We start from the raw sequence: 27268 nt of genomic DNA on the forward strand, positions 1-27268 counted from the left end.
GTAAAAATCCATCAGCCCAAACTTCTACAATGCTTTGATTGCACCTCTGGCTCCAAAACGCCTGGCTGTCATAAAAACCAGGATGTTTTAATACACTACTGCAGTCATAAACACACTAACCCAGGCTTTTAACCCTTACTGCACTAAATACGTATAATACAATGTATGTACATTTATAACAAAGGTTCCCTGAAGCTGAGTGCATTTACTCAGCGTTTCACATCACCAGCTATTGTGGGTGAAGTTCCAAGGACCTGATGCCACCCATGAGCAGGTGATGAAAACTAGCTGAGAAAAGGCAGTGGAGTAGTGGTATTGTCACTGGACTAATGATCCAGAGACCCAGGGTAATGCTCTGGGACCTAGGTTCGAATCCCACCATGGCAGGTGGTGAAATTTGCATTCAAAAGAAACTGGAATTAAAAGTCCATGCAACCATTTCCGATTGTTGTAATAATCCATCTGGTCTTTTAGGGAAGGAAATCTGCCATTTCTATCTGGTCTGGCCTACATGTGACTCCAGATCCACAGCAATGTGGCTTACTCTCAAATGCCCTCTGTGATGGAGGGCAGTTAGAGTTGGGAAATAAATGCTGGCCCAGTCAGCGATGCTCACGTCCTGTACAAAATGAATTTTAAAAGGGGGAAAACAGAGGTGGTTGGAACTTTGATTCCACCAATAACTAATGTTAACCCATTGAACTTGCACTGTTGTGACTAATAATAATGGTAACACTCAGATTCCCCTCATAACCAGCAGTAATACAAGAATTCATTGATCATTTATGCAACTGGTAATAATAGGTGTGAGGCCTGAACATCTTACCTCTAACTATTAGTTTTCCTATAACTCATTGGTTCAAAACTGTGCTTTTGTGTCTTTGACTAAACCTTATCCTCAGCACCATGAGGTTGTCATGACTGGACACAGACTGGTATTGGGTCTTTGTGAATATTGAAACTCGCCTGCTCAGGTTATCTGCTGCTCTATATTATTTCATTACCCGGGGACTGGGGTAGGTCCTGCTGTGATTGTGCCTCCCCATCATTTTCAGGTTTATGAGTCCAGGGTGTATGGGGTTTGGGGGCTGGGTTGAAAGGGGTTGAAATGCTTTTTTTGTAAGTGCAGCAAAATGCCAACCCTTCTTATAAAACTGTAATGACTTATCCGAATAACTTGACGTTATTTTCTGCCTTTGCACCAAGCTGCCAAAAGAATGTCGCAGATCCAGTCACGAACCTCGACTTTCCAATGTTCCTTGAAATGAGAGAGAGAATGATGGAGAGTGAAGGGGAATGTGAAATGTAAAGAGTGAGAAGGAAAGAGAGTGAGAATGCGAGAAAGGGAGAACTTTCACTTAGCCAGAACCTTGCTCTCCAGAACACAAAATGCTGCTGGAGAGTACGGCCTTCATCCGATCGATCTGAGCAGGTTTTGACGCCATGTCCATGAATGAAAGAAAGAGTTTTGTCACTCAAGTTTCATATCAGGGGCAGCACGACCTAACCTAAGAATTAAAGGACAGTAATTGGTCACAATTCTGCAGCCACTTAGAGGGTACAAAAATCTCCGTGTTTGGATTGGGTCGAAGAAGAACTGATTAGAAACCTCAGGAGTTATTTTGAAGAGCCTGACTGTCATTAAGCAGCAAACATGGCAGTCATTTTACGTTCAGCAACAAGGTGGACAGGTAATCTGGTTTTGGTTATAATGATTCAGAGAGTAATGTTGGCCAGGAATCCTGGAGAACTCACTGCTGCTTTCCAAACGTCACTGTACCTCAGTTGGAAGCATTCTCACCTGAGTCAGAAAGTTGTCTCACTCCAGACTCTCGAGCAAATTCAAGCTCCTAGTGCAGCGTTTTCAGGTGAGATAACACGATTATAGGCAAGGTCACCAGCTTGATATTTCAACAGCAAAATAACAAAGAGTATATACACCTGTCTGCCTTCCCACCACATAAATGCAGATCTTTATTTATTTTTCTGTTGTCTCTTTAATGCCTATCAGAGTCCTCCACTAAGTCTAGACTGTGCAGTCAAGTCCTGAAGTGAAGCTTCAACCCACGACCTCTGACTCAGAAACCAGAGTGCCCGCAACTGGGCCGTGCTGAGTCTATATTATAAAGTGCCAACCAGATATAACAGACCTATTGTAACCTGGTGTTGGCACATTTATTATTGTTAATCATGGGCAGTAAAATGCTGGTATTACCAGCGACGCCTACATCCCGTGACTGTAAAGAAATTGGCTCCATACAGGCCTTTGCTTTTATGTTTCTCTCCGATGGTGCAAATTGTTCACAGTAAATAATTTACTCGCTTTTTCTTTTTTCTTTCCTTTTCTCCAGCTTGCCCGGAGGGAACATTTGGCAAAAACTGCAGCTTCCTGTGCAAGTGTAAGAACGGTGCAAAGTGTGACCCGCTGACTGGGAAATGTCGCTGCCCTTCGGGAGTCAGTGGTGAGATGTGCGAGGACGGTAAGCTGGCTTGTAGATGATGGAACATTATATTGTGATGAAATGGACCTCCATTGTTGCACAAAAAGCCATGGTGAGGCCAGTGGTGAAGTGCCACACTGACTTTGTCTGGTGTTTAATCTCCCCGGGGCCGCAACAGAAACCCCCAAGCTTTGCCAACTTTGGTTGGGTGCATTCCTGGAGGTTTCAGCACAGGGCCTCCTGTCTCAAAGCAGCCCAACCCCCGTCATTCCTCACATGGCTCACTCTCCGGGCGAGCTCCTTTCTCACACCCAATTGGACAGTGTACAATCTCTCTCTTACCCAATTCGATTAATCTTAACTGTCAGTCAAAATGCCGCTTTCTCCATTTGCAATATTTTTACAACTGCAGTAATAAACCAAAGTGTTCAAAGAATCGAAAAGAATAAAACATTTTTACTTAAAGCCCCTATGATTTTTCTCCTGGGCCATTCAGGAGAGATACCCTGGGCAGCAGGGTAGCATGGTGGTTAGCATAAATGCTTCACAGCTCCAGGGTCCCAGGTTCGATTCCCGGCTGGGTCACTGTCTGTGTGGAGTCTGCATGTCCTCCCCCTGTGTGCGTGGGTTTCCTCCGGGTGCTCCGGTTTCCTCCCACAGTCCAAAGATGTGCGGGTTAGGTGGATTGGCCATGCTAAATTGCCCGTAGTGTCCTAATAAAAGTAAGGTTAAGGGGGGGGTTGTTGGGTTACGGGTATAGGGTGGATACGTGGGTTTGAGTAGGGTGATCATGGCTCGGCACAACATTGAGGGCCGAAGGGCCTGTTCTGTGCTGTACTGTTCTATGTTCTATGTTCTATAACCTTCAATTCCCGGAGACACCATGGACAATTCCGCGGCTTAGAAACCCTACAAGAATACTGTTTCTTTGTGTGTGCAGCCTTGTATGTCTGTCTGCCCTGGTGTGGTATTTGTGAATGTGTGTGTGTGTGTGTGTGTATTCACATGTTTGTGAGTCCATACTAACTGGCTACACACCCCATCCCCACACTCACCCTGTGCCCAGACAGTCTGTATCCCACCCCCCGTTTCTCAAATCTTCCATGTGCGGTTGATCTTATTCATGTTAAAATGCCCCGAATTTGCTTTGAAGTAAAGCTGGTTGATGGTCAGGACTGACTGCCTTCTCTTTTAGGCTGCCCCAAGGGGTTGTACGGGAAGACCTGCACCAAGAAATGCAATTGTGCCAACAATGGGCGCTGCCATCGCACCTATGGTGCCTGTCTCTGTGATCCAGGTCTCTACGGGCGCTTCTGCCATCTGTGTAAGTTGGGAAGTTTTGAACCTGCTGTTTGTTTGTTGGAAAGTGGGGGGTGGATGTTGCACAGGTGCCTGCCATCCCCTGAGTGATTGAGCACCCATTATGATTGACCTTTCCTTTGCCAACTCACTGACACACACACACACGCACACTCGCAAGCGCACATAGTCACACACTTGTATGCACACATGTGCACGCAGACAGACACTCGCAAACACATACACACAAACAAACAGGCACAAATGGACAACAGCATAACTCACTACGGTATATCACAGTCCCTATTGCACGTATCAACTGGCCAGATTGCAACTGGATTTTTCTCAAGCAAACAGAAGCAAAACCTTAGATTCTGACCCACGGACCTTTCCTGGCGATGACAGATACAAATCATGTTCCACATCAATGAATTGTGCCCACTAACTGAACTAACCAGAGGACTGTGCCCTTTGCAGACTGGCAGTGCCAATGCTCAGTGATAGCCAGAATAGACTGTCAACACACTAAATAAATGGCGGGGCTGTTGGTGAAAGGTGTTGAGCAGGTATTGGGTACCTCATTACTAGGTTCCCTTCTGGTGGTGATTTGTGGACCAGCTGTGGGGGAGGCCCCACATCCCAGGAGCAGGTAACCTGCACAAAGTTCCCCATGTTTAAATGGAAGAGAAATGTGATTTGGAAAATAACGCTCTATCATATTTGAACTTTCTGATTTGTAAGCCTTTACTAGCATCCCGTTGTTTACTTTCCACACCAGGTATTCAAGTAGCCACTTCAGGCAAAGATCAATTTGTTGCAAATTAATAGCCTGCCTGGTTATGCAGACTTTTACCCAGTTGAATCCAAACTCAATCCGCAGGCAGATATGTTGGGCTAAATTTTTGCTCCCGTGGCAAGTGCGCAGTTGGGAAATTTCTGTAAGTGCCTTGAGTAACGGGAACTTTGTCCTAGGGGCGGATTGTATGCTAGAGTTGGGCACGCTGTCCCTGGAAAGAGTTCGGAGGCAACCAGCGCCAAGTGAAAAGGCCCACCTTGGAGCTCTGGAATTTCATCCCAGTTGTGTGTTTGAAAATTAGACCCTCTAAACCTTACAGATCCCCACTCACTCCTGATGGCCATCATTCTATCTTGTGCCAACCCATGCCCCTACCCACCTCCAATGTCCTCTCATACCCTTTATTCCAACCCATGATATTCCACCACCCCCAATGGTTCCTAATACCTTCCATGCCAACCCTCATTCATCCCTTCTATCCTCTAAGCCAACCCATGACCCACCACCACTCTTTACCCTTACATTCTCCATGCCAATCACCCAGTATCCACTGTGGGCAGACCTTAAAAGCCATGTTGAGATGAGATAAAGTAAAGTTCTAAGCATCTATTACAAACTGCACAATCTAAAAACCCCTCTAATTGATAAAAGCCCATTTAAAACATTCATATCCCCATAAGTACTTAATCCTTTAGAAAAATAAATATTTGTACTCAGCCCCACACCAAAGGCAGGTAATCCCTTAAACTCTTGGAGCTGTCAATCAAACTGTGAAGTTACAGCTCCCTATAAAAATGATAGGTTGCATAAGCGTTCCAGCAGTAATAATACTATAATGCTAGCCCTCAGGCTCATGCCAAACGTTATTGAAATTACAAACATTTTTTTTTATCAACTCAGAGTCACAGCAGGCTGATATTTTTCCAAATTTAAAGGGCATTGCATTTAAATAACTTGACAGTTGCACAGACCTTATCTATCTTTTACGAGTATTCATGCCTACTCTAAAAGTCATAACTGGCACAATGGGGTAGGAGAACTCACGCCAGTTAAGAAGGCACAAAGAAGTCAGAAAGCAAGGCATTTTTATGTGAAACAAAAAAGAAATAGTGTGGAGAAAAACAGCTGATACAGTGCAGATTGTGGCACGTAGAAGTAACAGTGCACCAAAGTCAACAGTGAAAGAGTGAAAAGGGTGTGGTAGCCACCATCATTCAGTGTTATCGTTGTGGCGGGAAAAGACTGCACTGATGCAAAAACTCCCCGCCAAAAATGCAGACTGAAAGCAGGGAGGCCATTTTGAATTGGTATGCTGCAGCAAAAAGCCCCGACACCAAAATCAAAGGAAAAAACAACTAAGGTCATTTTCCATCCAAGAAACTAAAGAAGAAAAGGTAATCACATGGCATTCTTGGGCGAGATTACACTGGATCAAATGGGAATATTGGAGCACAGATATTATGGTCAATGGGCCTAAAACAAACTTCAAATCTTGCCGAACTGGCATTCCAGATCACGTCATTTCAGAGAATGGCCCACAGTCTGTGAATGACAGGTTCAAGAAATTTACTGAAGACTGTCCACACTTGTTCACTCAGCTCCTTGAAGTCCATGGAGAGGCCGAAAAAGGAATAAGAATGATAAAAGCTTTGATGAAAAAGAATGATGACATCAACTTAGCACTGTTGGAGCTACCGTTCCACACCACTTCAAAATGTTTTGACTCCATCAGAACTTCTGACGGGAAGAAGTATACGGACTCAATGTCCGGTTCAATGTCAGGAAGTTACCATGGCATTTAAAGATCCTGGCAAAGCACCGGTCGAACAGGAGGTCGCAATTCACCAAATTAGAATTACCTTGACCAGCCGGAATGTAAAATCACTTGAGAAGGTTTGTGCTGATCTAATTCGTGGTGCCAAAGAGAAGAATCTGAAGGTCAAGGGACCTGTTCGCATGCCCACCAAGACTCTGCGTATCACAACAAGAAAGACTCCTTGTGGTGAAGGTTCCAAAACATGGGATCGCTTCCAAATGAGGATCCACAAGCGTCTGATTGATTTACACAGTCCATCTGAAATTGTGAAACAGATCACCTCCATCAGTATCGAGCCTGGTGTAGAGGATGATAAGGGCATAGTGTAGGTTAGATGGCCTTTAGTTTTTTTCCATGTCGGTGCAACATCGAGGGCCGAAGGGCCTGTACTGCGCTGTATCGTTCTATGTTCTATGTTCTTCTGCATACACTCATGTCGTGTGACACCATATGATCAAGAAGGCAAGTTGAATGGAGAACCAATCACCCCTGAGAATTCAGATGCTACTCTGCAGAGTTAAATAGAGAACGTGGAGAACCTGATATACAATCTCCGAGAGAGATGAGAACAGGACGAGGGAGATTGGTGAAACCACCATAATATGCATCTCTATGGCCCAGAGGACAAGGCAGAGACATGGGGGGAGATATAAGATAATGTATATATTGGAGTCAGAGACTTGGGGAGAAATGTAGTATAAAGGGTTAAAGTTAAATATGTAAATATATGGTCTACATCATCAGTGACATAAGATCACATGATAACAGAACAGTAAGAAGTCTTACAACACCAGGTTAAAGTCCAACAGGGTTATTTCAGATCACTAGCTTTCGGACCACTGCTCCTTCCTCAGGTGAATGAAGAGGTATGTTCCAGAAACATATATATAGACAAAGTCAAAGATGCCAGACAATGCTTAGAATGCGAGCATTTTCAGGTAATTAAGTCTTTACAGACCCAGAGATAGGGGTAACCCCAGGTTAAAGAGATGTGAATTGTCTCAAGACAGGACAGTTGGTAGAATTTCGCAAGCCCAGGCCTGTTGGTAGGGGAAGAATGTAATGCGACATAAATCCCAGGTCTCGGTTGAGGCCGTACTCACGCGTGCGGAACTTAGCTATAAGTTCCTGCTCTGCGATTCTGCGTTGTCGCACATCCTGAAGGCCGCCTTGTAGAACGCTTACACGGAGATCAGAAGCTGAATGCCCTTGACTGCTGAAATGTTCCCCGACTGGAAGGGAACATTCCTGCCTGGTAATTGTCGCGGGATGTCCGTTCATCCGTTGTCGCAGCGTCTGCATGATCTCGTCAATGTACCACGTTTCGAAACATCCTTTCCTGCAGCGTATGAGGTAGACAATGTTGGCCTAGTCGCACGAGTATGTACCGCATACCTAGTGGGTTGTGTTCTGACGTGTAATGTTGGTACCCATGTCGATGATCTGGCATGTCTTGCAGAGATTGCCATGGCATGGTTGTGTGGTGTCATGGTCCCGTCACGGGACACAACTGACAGGGTACCTTTCGTCATCCAGCACTTGCCCTGAGTGGAGAAACTACGACATCTTCTTCGCAGCCTTCAACACGTCATCAATGAAGATGAACATCTTGCCACGGTCATCCCCACACCACCACTACTTGGCTTCAAACAACCGCGCAACCGCAAACAAACCACTGTTTGCAGCAAATTACCCAGCCTTCAGAACAGCGATCATGACACCACACAACCACACCATGGCAATCTCTGCAAGACGTGTCAAATCATCGTCATGGGTACCACCATTACACGTGAGAACACCACCCACCAGGTACGCGGTACATACTCGTGCGACTCGGCCAACATTGTCTACCTCATACGCTGCAGGAAAGGATGTCCCGAAGCGTGGTACATTGACGAGACCATGCAGACGATGCCACAACGAATGAACGGACATCCCGTGACAATCACCAGGCAGGAATGTTCCCTTCCAGTCGGAGAACACTTCGGCAATCAAGGGCATTTAGCCTCTGATCTCCGGGTAAGCGTTCTCCAAGGCGGCCTTCAGGACACGCAACAACGCAAAATTGCCGAGCAGAAACTTATAGCCAAGTTCCGCACACATGAGTACGGCCTCAACCGGGACCTTGGATTCATGTCGCATTAGATTCTTCCCCTACCATCAGGCTTGGGCTTGCGAAATCCTACCAACTGTCCTGGCTTGAGATAATTCATACCTCTTTAACCTGGGGTTACCCCTATCTCTGGGTCTGTAAAGACTTAATTACCTGTAAATGCTTGCATTCCAAGCATTGTCCAGTATCTTTGACTTTGTCTATATATATGTTTCTGGAACATACCTCTTCATTCACCTGAGGAAGGAGCAGTGCTCCGAAAGCTAGTGATTTGAAACAAACCTGTTGGACTTTAACCTGGTGTTGTAAGTCTTCCTGCTGTGCTCACCCCAGTCCAACGCCGGCATCTCCACATCATGATAACAGAACATAGAGAGAGATAGTTCTATGTAAAGCATTGCGTTGAGTCTGTATTACACATTGTTAGTATAATGTTCAACAAAAGGTGGCGTTTACTAACAGTCTTGCCTCAAGCAGTCTAGATCATGAACAACCCCATCTAAGACACACAATAGTAACAGAATGATGTGGACTGAAACAATGTTCATACACGGCTGTAGCCTGGATTCCGATCCGAAAGCAGAACTCCCAATTCAGCCTTGTTTCTGAGCAATCACTTTGACTTCTTACACCTCATTACTTCATTTAGCATCAAACAAATCCGTTACTTACTCAGCAACAGCTGAAATCTCCCGGGGCCTACATTGCCAGTCAGTTTTGGTTGTGTCTAGCTTCTTTGGCACCTGGCAAGTTTCCATTCTTGTAAAGTGTGGTTTGGGTTGGCAGGTCTATTGAGACGTCAAAACTGGCTTTCTGTTGGCTGGGCCTTGAGATCGAAGAATGTCATGTTTATTGGAGTTTGCTGAGGGCTGTTTTACTGAGGTGAATGTGGTTGCCAGCTGGTTTGGCAATGATACAGAGCATCCCACACCAACAAGGGGCCCCTTGTACAAGACATGATCAAGCAATTACGTTAGGCAGTGGTGCCCACTGTAAAAGCCAACAGAGGAATAGTATCAGAATAAAATGCTGAGGTTTATTGTAGCATCAAGGCTGCTAGAAACAAAGGACAATATTGTTTTTCTGTGGATCTTTTCACGACCGTAGGACACCCCAAAGCGCTTTACAATGAATTAGGTACTTTTGAAACCTTCACATTGTTGTAAAGTAGGAAACCTGACAGCTACTGTACACACAAGCTCCCAAATGTATTGAAATTAAGTTCATTGCTGGACACAATGGTATCGCTCCATAGAATCCCTACAGGGCAGAAGAAGGCCAATCAGCCCATCGCGTCTGAACCGACCCTCAGAAAGACCACCTTACCTAGGCCCACACCCCTACTCTATCCCCATCTCCCCACCTACCCTTTGGATATAAAGGGGCAATTTAGCATGGCCGTAACTTGCTCATCTTTGGACTTTGGGAGGAGCCCACAGAGGAAACCCATGCAGACACGAGGAGAACATGCAAACTCCTCACAGGCAGTCACCCAAGGTCGGAATTGAACCCGGGTCGCTGCTGCTGCGAGGCAGCCGTGCTAACGACTGTGCCACCGTGCCGCATTTCACGTTGGCAGCACTTCTCTTCTTGTTGTGTTGATTTTGATTTAAACCTGCTGTAATTGAATTTGCTTGCAATGTTTTTACTCGCATGAGGGCTTCATGAAGAACAAAGTATTTGTTTTAACCACGAGACACAGCTAACCATTGCTTTGTTCTCTTCCCGCGTTCTATCAGCGTGTCCAAAGTGGACACATGGGCCTGGCTGTTCGAAGGAATGTCGTTGTGAACAGCGCAACACGCTGCAATGTGACCGCAAAGATGGAAGCTGCACTTGCAAACCCGGTTACCACGGTGACACTTGCCAGAAAGGTGAGCGCCCAATCGTACAGAAAGTTATTTAAGAGTTTGAAGGTCAGCAACACTCCACGGCACATCCATGTTCCTTCCTTTAGTAGGAACAAGAAATGTTCTTTGTGTAATGGGGGAATGTGGAGCGATATTCTGCCATTTGTCCGGCACGTGGGGATAACAGGGCAGTGGAATTAATGTTTGATTGGGCCAGAAAGGAGCTGCAGCTGATACAATGGACTGAACGGCCTCCATTGGTACTATAATTGCCACAGTTCTAATCACCAGCATAAAATGTGGAGTAATATGCATCGGGATGAAAATTGAAGACTGTTGATAACACATTGCATATCATTTATGTGCTGCCCAGTGAAAATTTACTGTTTCAAAAATACACATTTTAAAATCTGAGATCATTGCAGCAGTGACTACTGTTAAAACAATCAGTACCCATTCCAAAATAGCTGGGGCAGAGTAGCTAGAAACAGAAGAGGCCATTTGGCAGTAACACCGCTCCCAGGCCATCCTTGGACACATGAGCTGAAATTCTGGTCTTTTTTGCAGGTTCAAGAAATGCTAGCACTGGCACTGTAGTCAACAAGATGCACAATGATTGCCACTCCTGCTCATGACTGGGAGACCATTGAAACACTATGTCCTTTTTTATCATATCTCGGTGCTGAGAGGTTTTGATTGCCAGGTTGGGAATAAACTTGCCAACTGTGGCGCTAACAATTGCACTCAAAGACGAGAGACAAGTTCAATCGAGGCTTTATTGCTGTGTGATGCTATTCCTCCGGCTGCAACTGTAGACTAGGGTCTGAGTGACTCACACATATTTATACACAAGCTCCCTGTGGGCGGAGCTAGCCGGCAGGGGCTTACTGGAGGAACCTGTATTACTGGTACAGCCATACATCCCTCTACTGCAAGTATGCATATCTACAGTGGTTATCACCACACCAACAAAGTTGATCATCCCCAGTATCCGTAGGGTGCCTTTTTTATCTGTGGACGTGGCAAGTCAAAATAGCCTTTACCGTCTCATTCTCCGGCTGCACACCTTGTGAAGAGAGCCTGTCTCCAAAGAGTAGATGCCGTCAACTCCAATTTGACATTTTGCTTCATTAAGCTTCAGGCCATTTTTCTTTAACCTTTGTAGGACCCGGAGAAGCCTTCTGTCATGCTCATCGTGTGTGGATCCCAGATTATTATGTCATCCACATAGACTCGGACAGCTGGTAACCTTTCAACTATGTGCTCCATGGCATGATGGAAAATCTCTGACGCAGAGATTATGCCGAATTGCATCCTCGGGAAACAATAGCGCCCAAAGGGTGTGTTAAACGTACACAGCTTTGTACTCGCTTTGTCCAGCTTGAGCTGCTGGAAGCCTTGTGACGGGTCCAACTTGTTGAAACCTGTCACTCCAGCCATCTTCCAAGCTATTTCCTCTCTCTTCGGAATCTCTCTTGGTGTTAAGTTTCAGATGTTCGGGGTCCATGCATATCCGTAGGTCATTATTCTACTTTGTGACGCACACCATAGACTTAACCAGTCAGTGGGTTCTTCTATGCGTCAGATAATTCTTCGAGTGGTTATCCTGTCCAACTCAGCCTTCAGTTTGTCCTTCAGTGGTGCAGGTACACGTCTCGGTGCGTGTACACTGCCTTCGCATTCTCCTTCAACTATGCGGTATGTAGAAGGGATCAAGGCAAAGTGGGAGGAAGAGTTGGGAGAGGATATGGAGGAGGGTTTCTAGTGTGAGGTGCTCCGGAGGGTGAACGCCTCCCCCTCGAGTGCGAGGTTGGGGCTGATACAGCTGAAGGTGATGTCTCGAGCACACCTTACCAGGGCGAGGATGAGTCAGCTCTTTGAGGGGGTAGAAGATGTGTGTGAACGTTGCGGGGGGCGGGGGCGCAAACCATGTTCATATATTTTGGTCCTGTCCAAAGCTGGAGGATTACTGGAAGGAGGTGTTTAGGGTAATCTCTAAAGTGGTGCACGTGAAACTGTACCATGGCCCTCGGAAGGCCATAGTCGGGGTATCGGACCAGCCGGGGTTGGAAACGGGCACGGAGGCAGATGTTGTAGCCTTCGCCTCGTTGATCGCCCAAAGACGGATCCTATTAGGGTGGAGATCAACCTCTCCACCCTGTGCCCTGGCGTGGCGGGGGGACCTGCTGGAATTCTTAATGCTTGAAAAGGTTAAATTTGAACTGAGGGGAAGAATGGAGGGGTTCTACAATTCATGGGCATTATTCATTATGCACTTTCGAGAATTGGATCCCATCGAACATTAATGGGGGGGCTGGGAGGGTTGGGGGGAGGGGGGCTGTATGTGTTAATGGTGATTATGAGCGATTCCTGATTCCTTTTTGTCATTTGTTTATGTTAACATGCGGGCTAATGTCTGGGGGTTTGGTGGGAGGATGGGATCGTTGTTATTGATATGGGGATCGACATTACATTCATTACTGATTATTGTTTATTATTGGGTGTAAATTTGGGAGAAAATGTGAAAAAGGAAGAGAATAAAACATATATATTTTTTAAACTGTATGCGTTATGTGAATGGCACAGTGCCAAAGCCTTGAGGTATCTCCCGAAAGACCTTTCTGATAGATGCAACGGAGGCAGGCTGGCAGGGTGCCATGCTTTCTGTAGTGTGCACCCGCTTAACGAGTCCAGGCACTTCAAACACTTCCACTCCTATAAGCAATTCATGCTCTGACACCACCGGGTAGCATAGTGTTTAGCACAGTTGCTTCACAGCTCCAGGGTCCCAGGTTCGATTCCCGGCTTGGATCACTGTCTGCGCGGAGTCTGCACGTCCTCTCCATGTCTTCATGGGTGTCCTCCGGGTGCTCCGGTTTCCTCCCACAAATCCCGAAAGACGCGCTGTTAGGTGAATTGCACATTCTGAATTGTTCCTCTGTGTACCCGAACAGGCGCCGGAATGTGGCGACTAGGGGCTTTTCACAGTAACTTCATTGCAGTGTTAATGTAAGCCTACTTGTGACAGTAAAGATTATTATAAAGCCATAACGATTATGTAATCATACACATAGAAACATTGAACCATAGAATTTACAGTGCAGAAGGAGGCCATTCGGGCCATCTAGTCTGCACCAGCCCTTGGAAAGAGAGCCCCACTTAAGCCCACACTTCTAACCTATCCCAGTAACCCCACCTAACGTTTTTGGCTAGTAAGGGCAATTTAGCATGGCCAATCCACCTGACCTGCACATCTTTGAACTGTGGGAGGAAACCGGAGCACCCGGAGGCAACCCCCGCAGACACGGAGAGAACGTGCAGAATCCACACAGACAGTGACCCTGGAGCTGTGAAGCAACTGTGCTAACCACTGTGCTATCGTGCTGCCCACGTCATGATCTGATGACCATTAAAGTCCTTCAGTAGTACTGACTGATGAACCATTTTCGGTTTAATCTTTTGTGCTTTTAACGCTGACAAAGTGATAAGATTGGCCCTTGCTCCCATGTCGAACTTGCATTTGATTAGCATGCCATTAGCCATCATTGGAATCGTCCATTTATCTTCTATGGTATTCGCATCCGCATCACGATGGCTGTAAATGGGAAGGAAAAATATGCCAATTTGGCTGTACGGGCTACTCATGTCCTCAGTTGAAATCATGTCCACAGCAGCCAGGTTGTCGATGCAAATTTCATTGACTAAGTTGACCGGTCCTGTTTGTTCAACTGTTGGACGTGAGAGACATCGCCGAGCAAAGTGATTTGTTCTGCCACACTAGTAACACACCTTGCAAGACATTTCCGTGGCAAATGTTGATTGCCTCATTGCTGGCACAAAATGGCGGGCCAGGTGTGCACGTTTCATTTTTGACTGCGTCACAGTGCTTATGGTGCTGGTGTATGCTGCCATATTGTTTCAGATTGAGCTCGCAAATTGCTGTGTAGCTAGCTCGCAGGCATGACAGATATTGACGGAGTTTTCCAGATTAAGCTCATCTTCCCTAATAGTCTCTCACATTTTGTCATTTAATATGCCAAACACCATCTGATCACAGATCAGAGGCAATTTTAAAGTACTAAAATTGCACGACTGCGCCTTTAACCGCAAGCTGGTTAGGAAACTATCGAACCATTCTCCCACCGTCTGAATGTGCGTGCGAAAGAGTTAATGCTCGAATGTTTTATTTTTCTTTGGGGAGCAGGAGCGATCAAAATACTTTATAACTTCATCAAAGCTCTTGCTTTCCACTTCGCTGTCGAACGCAAAGGTATTATAAATGTCAATTGCTTGAGGACCTGCTACCATGAGCAGCAATGCAATACACCTCTTGTCAAGCCCTGCCAATAGGCCAAGGGCTGCAACATAGAGTCCGAATTGCTGCTTGAAAACACACCAATTTCCATTGACATTACCGGTGACCTGAAGCTGGTGGGGTGCCTTCAAACTGTCCATCTCTAACTTCACAGTCTTCCATTTGTTGAGTTGCAGTTGGCTGTAGTTTACCAGTTAGGCGGAAGAATTTTATTTTTCTTTCTTCAGCCAGTTTCGGCCTGTCTTCTCCATTATTATCTTTAATTGTTCAACACTCTTGGTACCATGTTATGTGCTGTGTTATGGCCATGGTAAAGATCAACACAGAACATCTAGTTCTTTAACCAGTTAAATGATTTATTAACAAACACGTGGAAAAATAACTAACAAACTATAATGCAGATGATGATTAGTGATTGAATTCAGTGAATTCTCCTGAACCTACTTCTTGTGTGACTGTCCCCTAGTACGACTTACCACTAACTGCTAAATCTTTCGTCACATGGTGGATCTCTATCGTCATCTGCTGGTCGGAGTTGGACTGATAACTATATTTCTTGATGTGCACATGCATATCACCACACGGAACACATGCACAGTAAATGCCTTTTGCATGTCATTGGCAGGCCCAACCTGGTATTCTCCGGGGCTCCGAGATGCTCCGCCTCCGATGGGACGAGTTACTGATAGCGTGGTTCACTCGTGCTTTTAAAAATTGGGAAACCGGAGTCATGGCTGCTGAGGGTGCGAGAGGTGGCATGAAAAGTGTCCAACATGGCCATAGTTTGTTGATAGTTGTGCCACTGGCTGGGGATTTTCTTCCAGGGCCAGGGGGGAGTAGCGGGGGTGGCAAAGAGGAGGGCTGTGGGGTCGGGGTGGACGGGCACGGAACACCATTGCCGCAGCTGGCAAGTCAGCTATTCAGCTGCACATGCCACTGACAGCCCACTGTGAACATAGCGCCATGGGCCATATAGGTGTCCCCCCACACCACCCCACTAGGTGCCCTCCAGCACAACCAGTGCCATCTTGTTGGCTGGGATGAGTGTGTGTGGGGAGTGTAATGTGTATGTGCGGTTGCAGCTTGTTAGCCTCTCGAGTGTCAATCATGGACCCGGCAAATTCTGCACCGTTTTACATTGGCATTGATTGTGCTCCACGTGGTGCATGTGCTAATCCCTCCACAGTCGCTGAATCGGTCCAGGTTCGGCACCAGTTTTGCTGCCGTGGAAGTCCACGAATTCTGCGTCGGCGTCAACACTTAGGCTCAGAAACACAGAATCCCGCCCCAGAACTTTGTATTACAGCATGAAATAGTGTTAGCTATCCAGCTGCAACATTAAATCTCGTGTTTTTGGGATTTTTTTGAGAAAGGGTTGGAGGACTGCCTAGATAATGTAGTAAATGCCATCCAGCCCCCTCCGAAATCCGTGCATAACATCTTGAATTGATTTAAGTTTCACTCCTTCTTTTTTCCTTTCCTTTTGTCCAAAGCTTGTGATCACGGTTTTTATGGAGTTGGATGCAACGCCAAGTGTAGCTGCTCAGTTGGTGTGTCATGTGACCATGTGACTGGAGCGTGTGCCATTTTATGTCCTGAGGGATATCACGGAAGGAACTGTAGTCAAGGTATGTTTAATTTTTCACTTTTTGAAAATAAGAAATTGAGAAATGTGAGTCAAAGCTTGTAACAACACCAAGTTTGAAATGCTCTTCAAAGAGCACAGACGACGGCCAATCGATCGAATGTGCCCATGTTGACACGTTCCAACAATTCCACTCCCCTGTCCTCTCCCCTGAGCTATGTGCGAGTTTCCTTTTCAAGTCTTTATTCCAATTCCCTTTGTAAAAGTTATTTCTGATTATCCTTCCCCCATCCTTTCAGACAGGACTTTCCGGATTTTAACAACTTATTGCGTAAATAAATTGCTTCTCATCTCCTCTCTATTTCCTTGCCAGTGGAAAAGAGTAAGGGATACAGGAGGTAGTGACATGGCTGGGTGACATCATTCTTGGGCTTTGAAAGCCGGCGTTCCTGAGAGATTGGGAAAAAATAGATTGGAGGAGGAGATGCAATGATAAATCTTGATTCAGAGAATGAAGATAAAAGAGAAAAAAGGGCAGAGGGATTTGCAGCTTAGGATGAACAAAGGAGTATTTAAAGGAGCTGTGATTATTGTTGGAATGGAATCGAAATAAGCAAGGAAGGTATTTGCCATGAAATCTGTTTGAAAACTCTCATCCTGCTTCTTAGCAGGAATGAGGTCACTCAATAAAACAGCTAAATCTGATCTCTCCTACAGAGAGGCTGATGGAGGAACAGGAATGTTAAAATCCGGAAAGTCCTTCTGAAAGGATGGGGGAAGGATGTTGTTATGACACCGTCCACTTGGTCTGAACATCTTCATGCTTTCATTCCAAATACCAAACGGTGAAAATCTAACAAAATATAGTTACGTATCGCTACACGGTGGGGTGAAGTTGTGCCAAAAAGACAGAAAGAACTTGCATTAATGTACATTGCTATTTAGAACCTCTGGAAGTCCCAAAGTACATGACAGCCAATTAAATACTTTCAAAGGGTAGTCACTGTTGCAATGTTGGCAGCCACGTTGTAGTCAGCGAGCTCCCATGAACTAACAGTAATGAGGTGATGACCAAATAATCTGTTTTAGGTGACGGTTAAAAGATCAATGTTAGCCCAGGATACTGGGGGAATTCCCCTGCTCTGGGACATCTTAATCTACCAGAAAGGGCATAAAGGGGCTTTGGTTTAGCGTCTCATCTGAAAGAGGCACCTCTGACAATGCAGCACTCTCTCGGCACTGCACAAAATAATCAAGTGCTCAAGTTTCTGGAGTGGGACTCGAATGGCTGGCATTGCTCCCAGCAGAAAAGCCTGTTCACTTGATCAACAAGCCAGAGAATCAGAGCTTCAGTGCTGTAGCCTTACCTCTGACCTGCACTCCCAGTGAGAAATTGGGAATCACCGATTCACCCCAGAGGAATTCCTACTACATTATGGGGAAGCTTCACTCTGCATTAAGACAAGGCTCTGCCTGGCTTTGCTGACAGTGATTAATGCTGACAGTGGGTGTTGATTTCCCAAGCGGCTTTAAGGGCTTGGAGTTTTATTAACCCTCACGCAGTGCAGTTGTAATAAGACTGAAATAATAATAGTAAGAGTGAATGTGAACTTGAGACTTGTTGTTAGTTTCCCCTGGGCTGCACTGTGTACAGACTGGAATGATTTACCATTAGGCAAATCAGAATACTGACAGTACAGAGAGGCAATATCTCAAGATCAAATTATCAGAATAATTCAAACAGACGTTACCTTCCTCACAGTTACTCCCTTACAGAGATCAGTGGAGAGGCCCATGAAGGATCAGTGTTTTCAACACCGTGACACAATGGCAGATTCACAGGAAATAACATCCTTTGGCCTGAAGAAACAAGCATGGCTAAATCAAAATGGTACGATTCCAAGGGCAGGATATTCCCGTCTCGCCAGCAGTGGGAAACATTCTGGGCGGGGGAACTTGGCTTGAGGCCAAAAATAATTTTCCCAATGTCAGGATGAACTCTGACATTAGGTTCTCAGGATCTTAAAGGCTAATTAAAGGCAGGTCGAGCTTCCTGATGAACGATATCGGGAAGCCTCTTCCCCTGCATTAGCATGTCATGTCTGCTCATTAAAAGGTAAAAACACCTCACCAGAATTAAGTTTTCCCCACTAGCAGGAAATGAGAGTGGTCGATTTCCTGACTATAAATAGTTGTGTGCACCTGACGAGCCCTTTGAGGTCAGTAGACTCTACTTTCACCTTCTTGGGTACCGCTCATAACTTCACTTATATCGGGTGCCGGTTATCGGGTGCTGCGCTGTTACCTGTAAAACTTCAGACATTTCGGTCAGTTTATTATTCAAACGCTTTACCCAGCTGCCCTTATTTGCGAGATGAACAAGGTACAGACACAAGTTTACAATTCAAACAAATTTATTATCGAGCACAGTAAAAGCAGTTACCCCCTTTAAATTATCCCAACTATAATCGTCCCAAGATTCTTAATACTCCCGCGCCGATGAACTCAGTTGATCCACGCGTCCAATTCTCTGAGGCCCTCTTGTCTCAGGGCCTCCGTCTGCAAAGGTGGGTCTCGCTCACCTCTCCTCTCTGTTCTCTGGTCCGCCATCCATTATTTTAACTATGGGCGGGATTCTCTGATCCTGACACTAAGTGTTGACGCCATCGTAAACGACGTTGCGTTTCCCAATGGCGTCAACATGGCCTCAGGATCAGCCATTCTAGCCCCTAAAGGGGGCCAGCACGGCACTGGATGGAGCGACCCATGGCGCTCCAGCTACTGATCCCGGTGTCAACTGGGCGCTGCGGGGTCCGGGCATGCGCAGTGGCTCCCTTCTCCGCGTTGGCCCCGACGCGACATGGCGTAGGGCTACAGAGGCCGGCGCGGTAGAAAGGAGGCCCCCAGTCCGAGAGGTCGGCCCGCCGATCAGTGGGCCCCGATCGTGGGCCAGGGCACAGCGGAGGCCCCTCCCGGGGTTGGACCCCCCCCCCCCCCCCACAGGCCGCCCCCGGACCCTTCCATGCCAAGGTCCCGCCGGTTATGAGCAGGTTAGAACGACGCCGCCGGGACTCGGGTTTTGTGGTACGGCCATCCCGGGCGCAGAATTGCCGGGGGGGGGGTCCTGTAGATGGCCCCCGGCCGGTGCCGCCCCAACGGCGCCGATTGTCCACTCTGTGGAAAATCGCGTCGGGGCAGTGTGGCGCGATTCGCGCCAGTCACAGCGATTCTCCGGCCCGGCCCTGGGCTGAGAGAATCCCGCCCTATGTCCCCCACATCGGCGTCAAAACGGTGGAGTTTGACTCCTGAAATTCCTGCAAAAAAGTGAAATGAATTCATAGCCCTGCAGGGGGCTAGCAGGGACCCGGAGTGAATCTCGTTGGAGGCCGCGCTTGCGCATGGCGGCGGCCTCCAGTGGCCGCACTGTGCTCCATGGCGGACCAGGACCCAAGAAAGAGCCCCCCTGATCGGCCGCGCGCCCGACCCTCAACCCCACACATTAATTCTCCGGCAGCCTATAACAGGGCCTGGTGTGGTTAGTCCTCCCAGCTAGGATTGTACTGGAACTGATATGCTGCTTTTTACAGACCTTTGTAAATGGTGTAAATAAATCTATGTTCGTTCAGTGCCAGCCTCCTCCTCCTGAAAGCCAATCAGTTTTTTCACTTTTTTGGGTGGAATATTACCACATTTTTTTATTGCGTCAGGCTCAGACTGAAAACAGGTTCGAAGCTCTCCAGCTACACAGAACTATTGGCTCCTCAGATATTGAGCCTCTCTGACTGCAAATCATGAGTGGGTAGGGTTTACTGATCAGAACTAATATTAACCCCCCCCAACAATCATCGCTGGCATTCTGCCCCTATGCCCCCTCTCCCTCCCCACCGCACGTAAATGGAACCCCCCGCTATGAGGCTCCCTCTCAGGCCCACCCCTGGAACTGCCCCTGACACATGTTGGTACTGCCAGGTTGGCACTGTGCCAACCGGTCAGTGCATATCTGTGGCAGGGCACAGTCCAGTGTGACGGGTGTGAGAGAGTTTCACATATTAAAGTATTTATTTAGTATTTTTGCTGTGATTACAAAGGGAGAGAATCATTGATTTTTGAAAAGAAATGTAACCTGTTGTAATGAGTCTCAAGAATATGGTGGGCTTTTGGATTGCAAGTGGCGTAGTTAACAGGAGGGCCAGGTTAGTTGTTCCTTGAACAAAGTGGACGGACAGGGTTCAGTTTGCTCTTCAAGGGCTCCCTCTGTAAAAGGCTTTGTACCAATATGATCAAGTGGAAACATTTGTTGTTGAATTTATCCATGAGTGGTGTTTAAGAGATGTTGGTTTGCTTAATTGAAATATATATATCTGTATAAAGGCAGCGTCTCCCCCCGCCCAACCGGGCTATACTTACCTTTGCACAACCCGACTGTTTCCCATTTTGCCAAACCTGCCAAGTTGGTGCGCCATGAGTATTTAGTGAGGGGAGAATCATGTGACAATAGGCCTTTAATAATATTGAAATTCATTAAAATCCAGTTAAATGAGGTTCCGGCCCTTTGTGGGTATAAATCTTGTGTTGCCGCAGGTGAGGGCCGGGGAAGACCAGGAACCGTGACCTCTCCGGAAGAGAATCACATTTCCTGAGTTTCTCCGGCCCTTAAGCCTGTGTTTTCCTTCTCTCGGATGGCGATTGTGGGCTGCAAATTGCCCCCATTATTTCTGTGCATGATAACCTGCACCTACCAGGAACCAGAGTTTCCAATCTACAGGATGACGCACCGATAATTAACCCATTAATTGAATTTCAGAGCATCCCTGCCAATGCATTGGGATTGGAGAGCCAGGCCAGGTTTGGCAAATCTCCATTTCAGCAGCTAAAGGTTACACGTCACTGATGAAACCCAGACTTCGTGCAAGCAATGCCATGGGATGTCAGCTTTCCTTCTAAAAATAAACCAGAGCAAAGCCTTTGCATTTAAACCACAGATAGGCTTGCCAAGTCTATGCGTTGCCACCTATGTATTTGACCGAGCTGTTGCTTTGCTCTTTGCCATCGGAAAAATATAAAAATATTGTGGTGCAAAATATGATAAATCATATTGTTTTTCCTTTCAGAAATGATCCAGAAACTCTGGTGTTAATGTAAACCATTGTCAATGACTCATGACAAGAGTAGGAACCTACTAAGTTATACTTGATCTCATTTCATCATCCTGTACATTAGTATCAATCCTTCAGATCCTCATTTTAACATGGAATTGCCTGAGTCAATCTTTGATTGTGATATGTGGCATTGCAAAGGTTCCTGTGAACTGGAGCAGGCAGAGAGGCCAATTTTTCTGTACTTGAGCCTTACCAGTCCCATGCTCCACTGTGATCAAACAAAAAACAGAAAATTCTGGAAACACTCACCAGGTCAGACAGCACCAGTGGAGAGAGAAGCAGAGCTGATGGGCGGAATCTTCCCAGAATCTTCCCAAGGGGCGGTAGGGCAACTCAGTGGTTAGCACTGCTACCTCACAGTGCCAGGGACCTGGGTTCAATTCCGGCCTCGGGCGATTCTGTGCAATTTGTACATTCTTTCCGTGTCTACATGGGCTTCCTCCGGGTGCTCTGGTTTCCTCCCACAGTCCAAAGATGTGCAGGTTAGGTGGATTGACCAAGTTAAACTGTCCCTAGGTTACAAGGATAGGGTGGGGGTTGGGCCTAGGTAGGGGTGCTCTTTCAGAGGGTTGGTGCAGACTCGATGGGCCAAATGGCCTCCTTCTGCACTGTAAGGATTCTATGATGATTCTATGAATTTGGCAAAGTGTCAGGCTCAGACAAAAACGGGCGTGTAACTCTCCAGTTTCCTCACAGTATCCTGAACCTCTTTGCCAAAAGAAAATGAGTACGGTTTATGCCATCACTCTGGTGGGGAGTGGTGGTCTTCATAGAGCCGGAAACTGGCACCTAAGTGATCGGGGTGTCATTTTCAAAGCGTGCCCCACCAGTGCTACAATTTAACAGCTCCAGCCCACATTACGGAGGTCTTGGTGCTCTCCCCAACACACATTCATCGGCGGCTACCTGACCCCATTCCAACCCCAACATTCATCGCCGGCATATATGCCTTCCCCCACCCTGTGGCATTCACCGCTGGGAAGACCCCCTGACAATCCTCACCAGAAACCCCCTTACCTCAAAGTCTGTCCTCCCCCCCCCCCCCCCTCCCCACCCTCACCCTCCACCATACATCAATGGACCCCACCCCCAGATACACCCGTCACCCAAGAATCAATGGCCAGGCCTGCGAGACCTCACCAGGGAGCCATTTAGTACTGGCCCACACAAACGAGGACCAGGCGTAATGGTATCTTGGGGATCTCACGTGGCATTAGAGAGCCCTGGGTGGTTGGGGACAGGGCAGGGTAGCGCCCTGGCACTTCCCCTGGCACCTGGGCATCTTGGCACTGCCACCCCTGGCACTACCAGAGTGAGGGTGCCACTGCCAGGGAGCCAGGTACACTGCTAGGATGCCAGGCTGGCAGTGCCGGGGGTTGGGGCCAGTCCCGGTCATTGACAATTGAACGGTTGATGAGGGGGTGCTTCCAGGGGCATCAACATGGTTGGAGTGTCATGTGAGAGTACCTTTCAGAAATGGGTGTTTATAGATATAAGTATCTGTAATGAGAGTACTTTTAAGAAATGGGTGTTTATTACTGCAGTGATGTCAGAGAGTGGTTGTGCTGCACTGTCTGTCAGCTTTTTACTTTCGTTTTAGGCTGTTTGCTGAAGGGTGTGTTTTAGTTTCGTTTTCAGAGCTGGATAGCTGCAGTCACAGCCAGAAGGTGTATGAATCTCTCTCTGTAATCTAAAGACTAAATCGATCCTGGGTGATTTAAAACTAATAACTGTAGCAACTTTAACCTGATGTGCTTCTGGTAAAAGGTGTTTTAAGTCTTATGGATGTTAAAAGGAAAGCTTAAATGATTACTTAGTGTTGTATTCTTTGGGCGTTGTATTTGAATTGATGGTTGCTAAGATGGTCACTGTATGTTTAAAAAGGTTAACTTGAGTTCATAGAATAAAGATCGTTTTGCTTTAAAAAAATACTTTTCCATTTCTGCTCTACCACACCTGTAGAGTGGGCCGTGTGCTCCCCATAACCACAATCTATGAAAAGTTGTAGGTCAGGTGAACTCCATGATACACTCTGGGGTTCTCTAAACCCTGGCCCATAACAGGAGGATCCGAGGGTGTCCAGAAAGTAGGGGTGGGCCTGAAGGGTGGGGTAAGACCGGTGCTGCCGATCAAAAGGTGCACCGATTTGCAAACAGTCGTTCCTGCCGGCGAGATCAGCTTGCCAGCAGGAATTCTCACGAAGAGCGGCCTCGGCAAGAAGATACTCCTCGAGGCCAAATAAAAACGGAAAATTGCCGTTGAATAGCAGGTTGTTTTTTAAAATAAATTTAGTGTACCCACAATTATTTTTTTCCAATTAAGGGGCAATTTAACATGTCGAATCCACACACCCTGGGTTTGTGGGGGCGAAACCCATGCAAATATGGGGAGAATGTGAAACCCCACATGGACAGTGACCCAGAGCCGGGATCGAACCTGGGACCTCGGCGCCGTGAGGCAGCAATGCTAGCGGGCTGATTTTTGACACTGCAGCCACTGAGAAGCACCCTTCCAAACACCCTCAAAGGGAGATTTAAACTTTTGTCTGCTGAATCGTACCCTGGGTCTTTTAAATAAGGCATTAAACCACAGCTTGATCTGCTTAATCAGGTGGATTTGGAGGTTTTCCTTGTGTCCAGGCCCAGCATTGTCCTCTCCTACATCAGCAGTAAGCAGGGTAACTGATTATTGAAAACCTTTGCTGGGACTTGCTGTGCACAGTTTGTCCAACTACAATGATTCTGTTTCAAAAGTAATTCATTGGCTTCAAAGTCTTTCAGGGTGTCCCGAGGTTGTGAAAGGTGTTCCTTAAAATGCAGGTTTTGTTATTTCTTTACCTGACCCTGGATGCCAATAGTTGTGCTTCATTCCCCAATGGATGTCTTTAATTGAATAAGCACAAGACTCTTTTGTTTGCCTAAGTATCTGCTGTATTTAAATGAATGGAATTTACAAGCCATGTTCCCATTTAAATCCATTCAATTAATCTCCATTGAAATCCTCACCAATTAATTATTGCCAGATGATTTTTCAGTTTAGCGTAAATCCCGAACCTAGAATTACTTGGTTGGCCAGGAAAGAGGAAATAGTTTATGTTGCAAATCTTGAGTAAAGAAAGAACTTGCATTTATATAGCACCTATCATGATGCCAGGGCATCCTAAATGCTTTGTAGCCAATGACACACTTTTGAAGTGTGGTCACAATTGTAACATTGGAAATGTGGCAGCTACTTTACACATGTTCCCACAGACAGCAGTGTGATAATTACCAGATAATCTGTTTTAGTGATGTTGTCTGAGGGAAAATTATTGGCGAATATAACAATGTAGAGAGCCTATTAGCCTCTATTTAATCCTTATGGTATCGACATCCATGTGTTTAATGGAGGGATGTAAAGAGAGCTTTATCTCTTGTATCACATATACTATACTTGAGCGGCTTGCCTGGTTATGATTCCATGATGTAAATAGCCAAGAAACGCTCAGGGGGCCAGTGAAATGGGAGCTGATCCCATTTAACTAATAATAATCTTTATTGTCACAAGTAGGTTTACATTAACACTGCAATGAAGTTACTGTGAAAAGCCCTGAGTCGCCACATTCCGGCACCTGTTCAGGTACACGGAGGGAGAATTCAGAATGTCCAATTCACCTAACACCACGTCTTTCGGGACTTCTGGGAGGAAACCCAGAGCACCTGGAGGAAGCCCACGTAGACACGGGGCGAACGTGCAGACTCCGCACAGACAGTGGCCCAAGCCGGGAGTCGAACCTGGGACCCTGGTGCTGTGAAGCAACTGTGTTAACCACTGTACTACCGCCACCCAGGCATTTTGCATTGAGAAACCTAGATTAGTGGTATTTAGGTGATAACTTGGGTTTTCAAAGTTAGTAGGTTATAAGAAAAAGGTGAAATTGGGTGGAAGGTGGTAAAGTTTTGAGGTCTTGTGAATAAATGCATTGAGTGGCTTCTTAATGGGACAACCTGGAGAATGCACTATTCAAACATTTGTTCCGATCCGTGAGACTGAGAATGGACAATCTAGAGGAGCCTTTATTTTCCACTCAATCGAAGTCCAATTACAATAAGCTTTATTATGACATTAGGTTCAAATTGGAAATCATCTCCCCTGAGCTGTCATCCCTAACTTCAACACATATGCAAAGAAAATAAATTTGCAACCCATGTGTAAGCAAATGGTATCTAAGGGATCAAGAGAAACAAGTGGTGGTCAGGCATGGCAATTGTAGATTTCCAGGCCCTTGGATTGTGTTGGTGTTAATAATAAACTTTCCATCAACAAAATTGGACATGTTCAATTGGAGAATTTTTTCCAACTCGCTCCAATCTCTTTGTTCCGGCTGAGGACCAGGAAATAACAGAAATAGTTTGTCGAAACATTTGGTTTGTGGGCCACTGAGAGGGTCTGGAAATGCTTAAAGCCTTGCTAAACAAGCAAAGATAGACATCTGCCATCAATTAGAGAGGAGGTGAGCACAGGAAAGAAGCTATTTAACTGTGCTGGAAGATAGAGTGACCTCAAACTGAGCCGGGAAACACGACTGTCCTGTGTGAAAAGTGTGGGGCAAAGGCATTGGAGGCAGGGGCAACAGAAAGAGTATGGTGCTAGGCAACAGAAGCAGCAAAAGTGATTAAGCTCAGAGATATGGAAGTAACATAAAGGGCGCAATTCTCCCAAAACATTTGTAAGTATGGGGCTGGATTTTCCAAAAATGGAGCTATGCCCCCACGCCGCTGTAAAAACGCTGGCGTTTCACTGCCCAGTTTCCTGCAAAAAATAAAGAGCGATTCACTTACCTTTTGGGGGCTAGCAGGGACCTGGGGAGCTATGCGCAGCTTTGGCTTAGGATACAGGCCCCCGCACTTCTGGTTCCGAGTTCGTGCATGCGCACGGCGGCGGCCTCCAGCAGCCGCGCCGAGCGCCATGGCGGACTCGGACCGCGGACCATCACGAAGAAACAAGGTGCCCCCCCGATCAGCCCCACGCCTCAGCTTCGGGCCGACCCGATTGCTGCACTGGCCGACCATAAGGCACACCCCCCCCCCCCCCCCCCCCCCCAACCCCCAACCCGTGCTGGATCCCCCCCGCCCCCCACTAGTCCGCAGCTGCCGCCGCGCAAGAGCCCCGACCGGCCATACGAGGTTAGAATCACGCCGTCGGGAACTCGGCCGGGAGCTGAGTATCGCTGGGAGGGCCTCTGGCGATGGCCCCCCCAGCCGTGCGGCGTGATTCACGGATGAGCGATTCTCCAGGGCCCGGAGGATCGCCGGAGCTGCGCCATGCGCGATTCGGTTGTGAATGTCAATTAACCGCCCCCGCATCAAACGGGATTTCGGCTCGGGGCTGCGGAGAATTCTCAAATATTTCACCCATGGTCTCCAATGGGAGATAAAGTGTAATTCCCATCAGGTGGATCAGCACGATCCAGGTCAGGACCCACTCACACTTAGAAATTATTTTCAATCACGCCGAAGGACCTGAGGATACTGGTACAGCCGGATCCTCAGAGATAAGGGTGCCCCGAACTCAGAATAATCCTACAAACCCCCCACCCCTTTTGTCGGCAAATACACCCCCCCCCCCCCCACTTCTTGCCGACAAACACCCACTCCTCTCCCCTACAACCGCTGTCATCATGCCCCCCTCACAAGTGAGTGACACCCCGCTATGGGGTCACAAAAGGCCTCCTCCTTCAAGGTTCACCTTAAGGGTTCTCCCTTACACGCCGCCCCCTCTCCCACTTTAGGCCCTACCCCATGACAATGCCAACCCTGGTACTGTCCCTGGCAGACCCAACTTGACACTGGCAAGTTGGCACAGCTATGTCCCTGATGACCTGGCGGCTAAAAAGCCTCCAACGTTCCCCCATC

At 46.9% G+C, this 27268-nt stretch overlaps 2 protein-coding genes across 5 annotated transcripts in view; both read left to right on the forward strand.

Moving 5' to 3' along the window:
• Window positions 1–27268, forward strand: part of LOC119979502 (multiple epidermal growth factor-like domains protein 6) — a 451484-nt gene that overhangs the window by 372418 nt on the left and 51798 nt on the right. For all 4 annotated transcript variants that reach the window (XM_038821813.1, XM_038821816.1, XM_038821815.1 and 1 more), the window contains 4 exons: window positions 2352–2480; window positions 3637–3765; window positions 10205–10339; window positions 16124–16258. In XM_038821813.1, coding sequence (XP_038677741.1) covers window positions 2352–2480; window positions 3637–3765; window positions 10205–10339; window positions 16124–16258 — 528 coding nt within the window. The remainder of the gene's footprint in view (window positions 1–2351; window positions 2481–3636; window positions 3766–10204; window positions 10340–16123; window positions 16259–27268) is intronic.
• Window positions 6317–6681, forward strand: LOC119979654 (40S ribosomal protein S20-like). Its single transcript, XM_038822182.1, has one exon. The coding sequence runs from the start codon at window positions 6328–6330 to the stop codon at window positions 6679–6681; it is 354 nt and encodes a 117-aa protein (XP_038678110.1). The 5' UTR covers window positions 6317–6327.

The sequence above is a fragment of the Scyliorhinus canicula genome, chromosome 16 (genome assembly GCF_902713615.1).
Source record: "Scyliorhinus canicula chromosome 16, sScyCan1.1, whole genome shotgun sequence".
Lineage (NCBI taxonomy): Eukaryota > Metazoa > Chordata > Chondrichthyes > Carcharhiniformes > Scyliorhinidae > Scyliorhinus > Scyliorhinus canicula.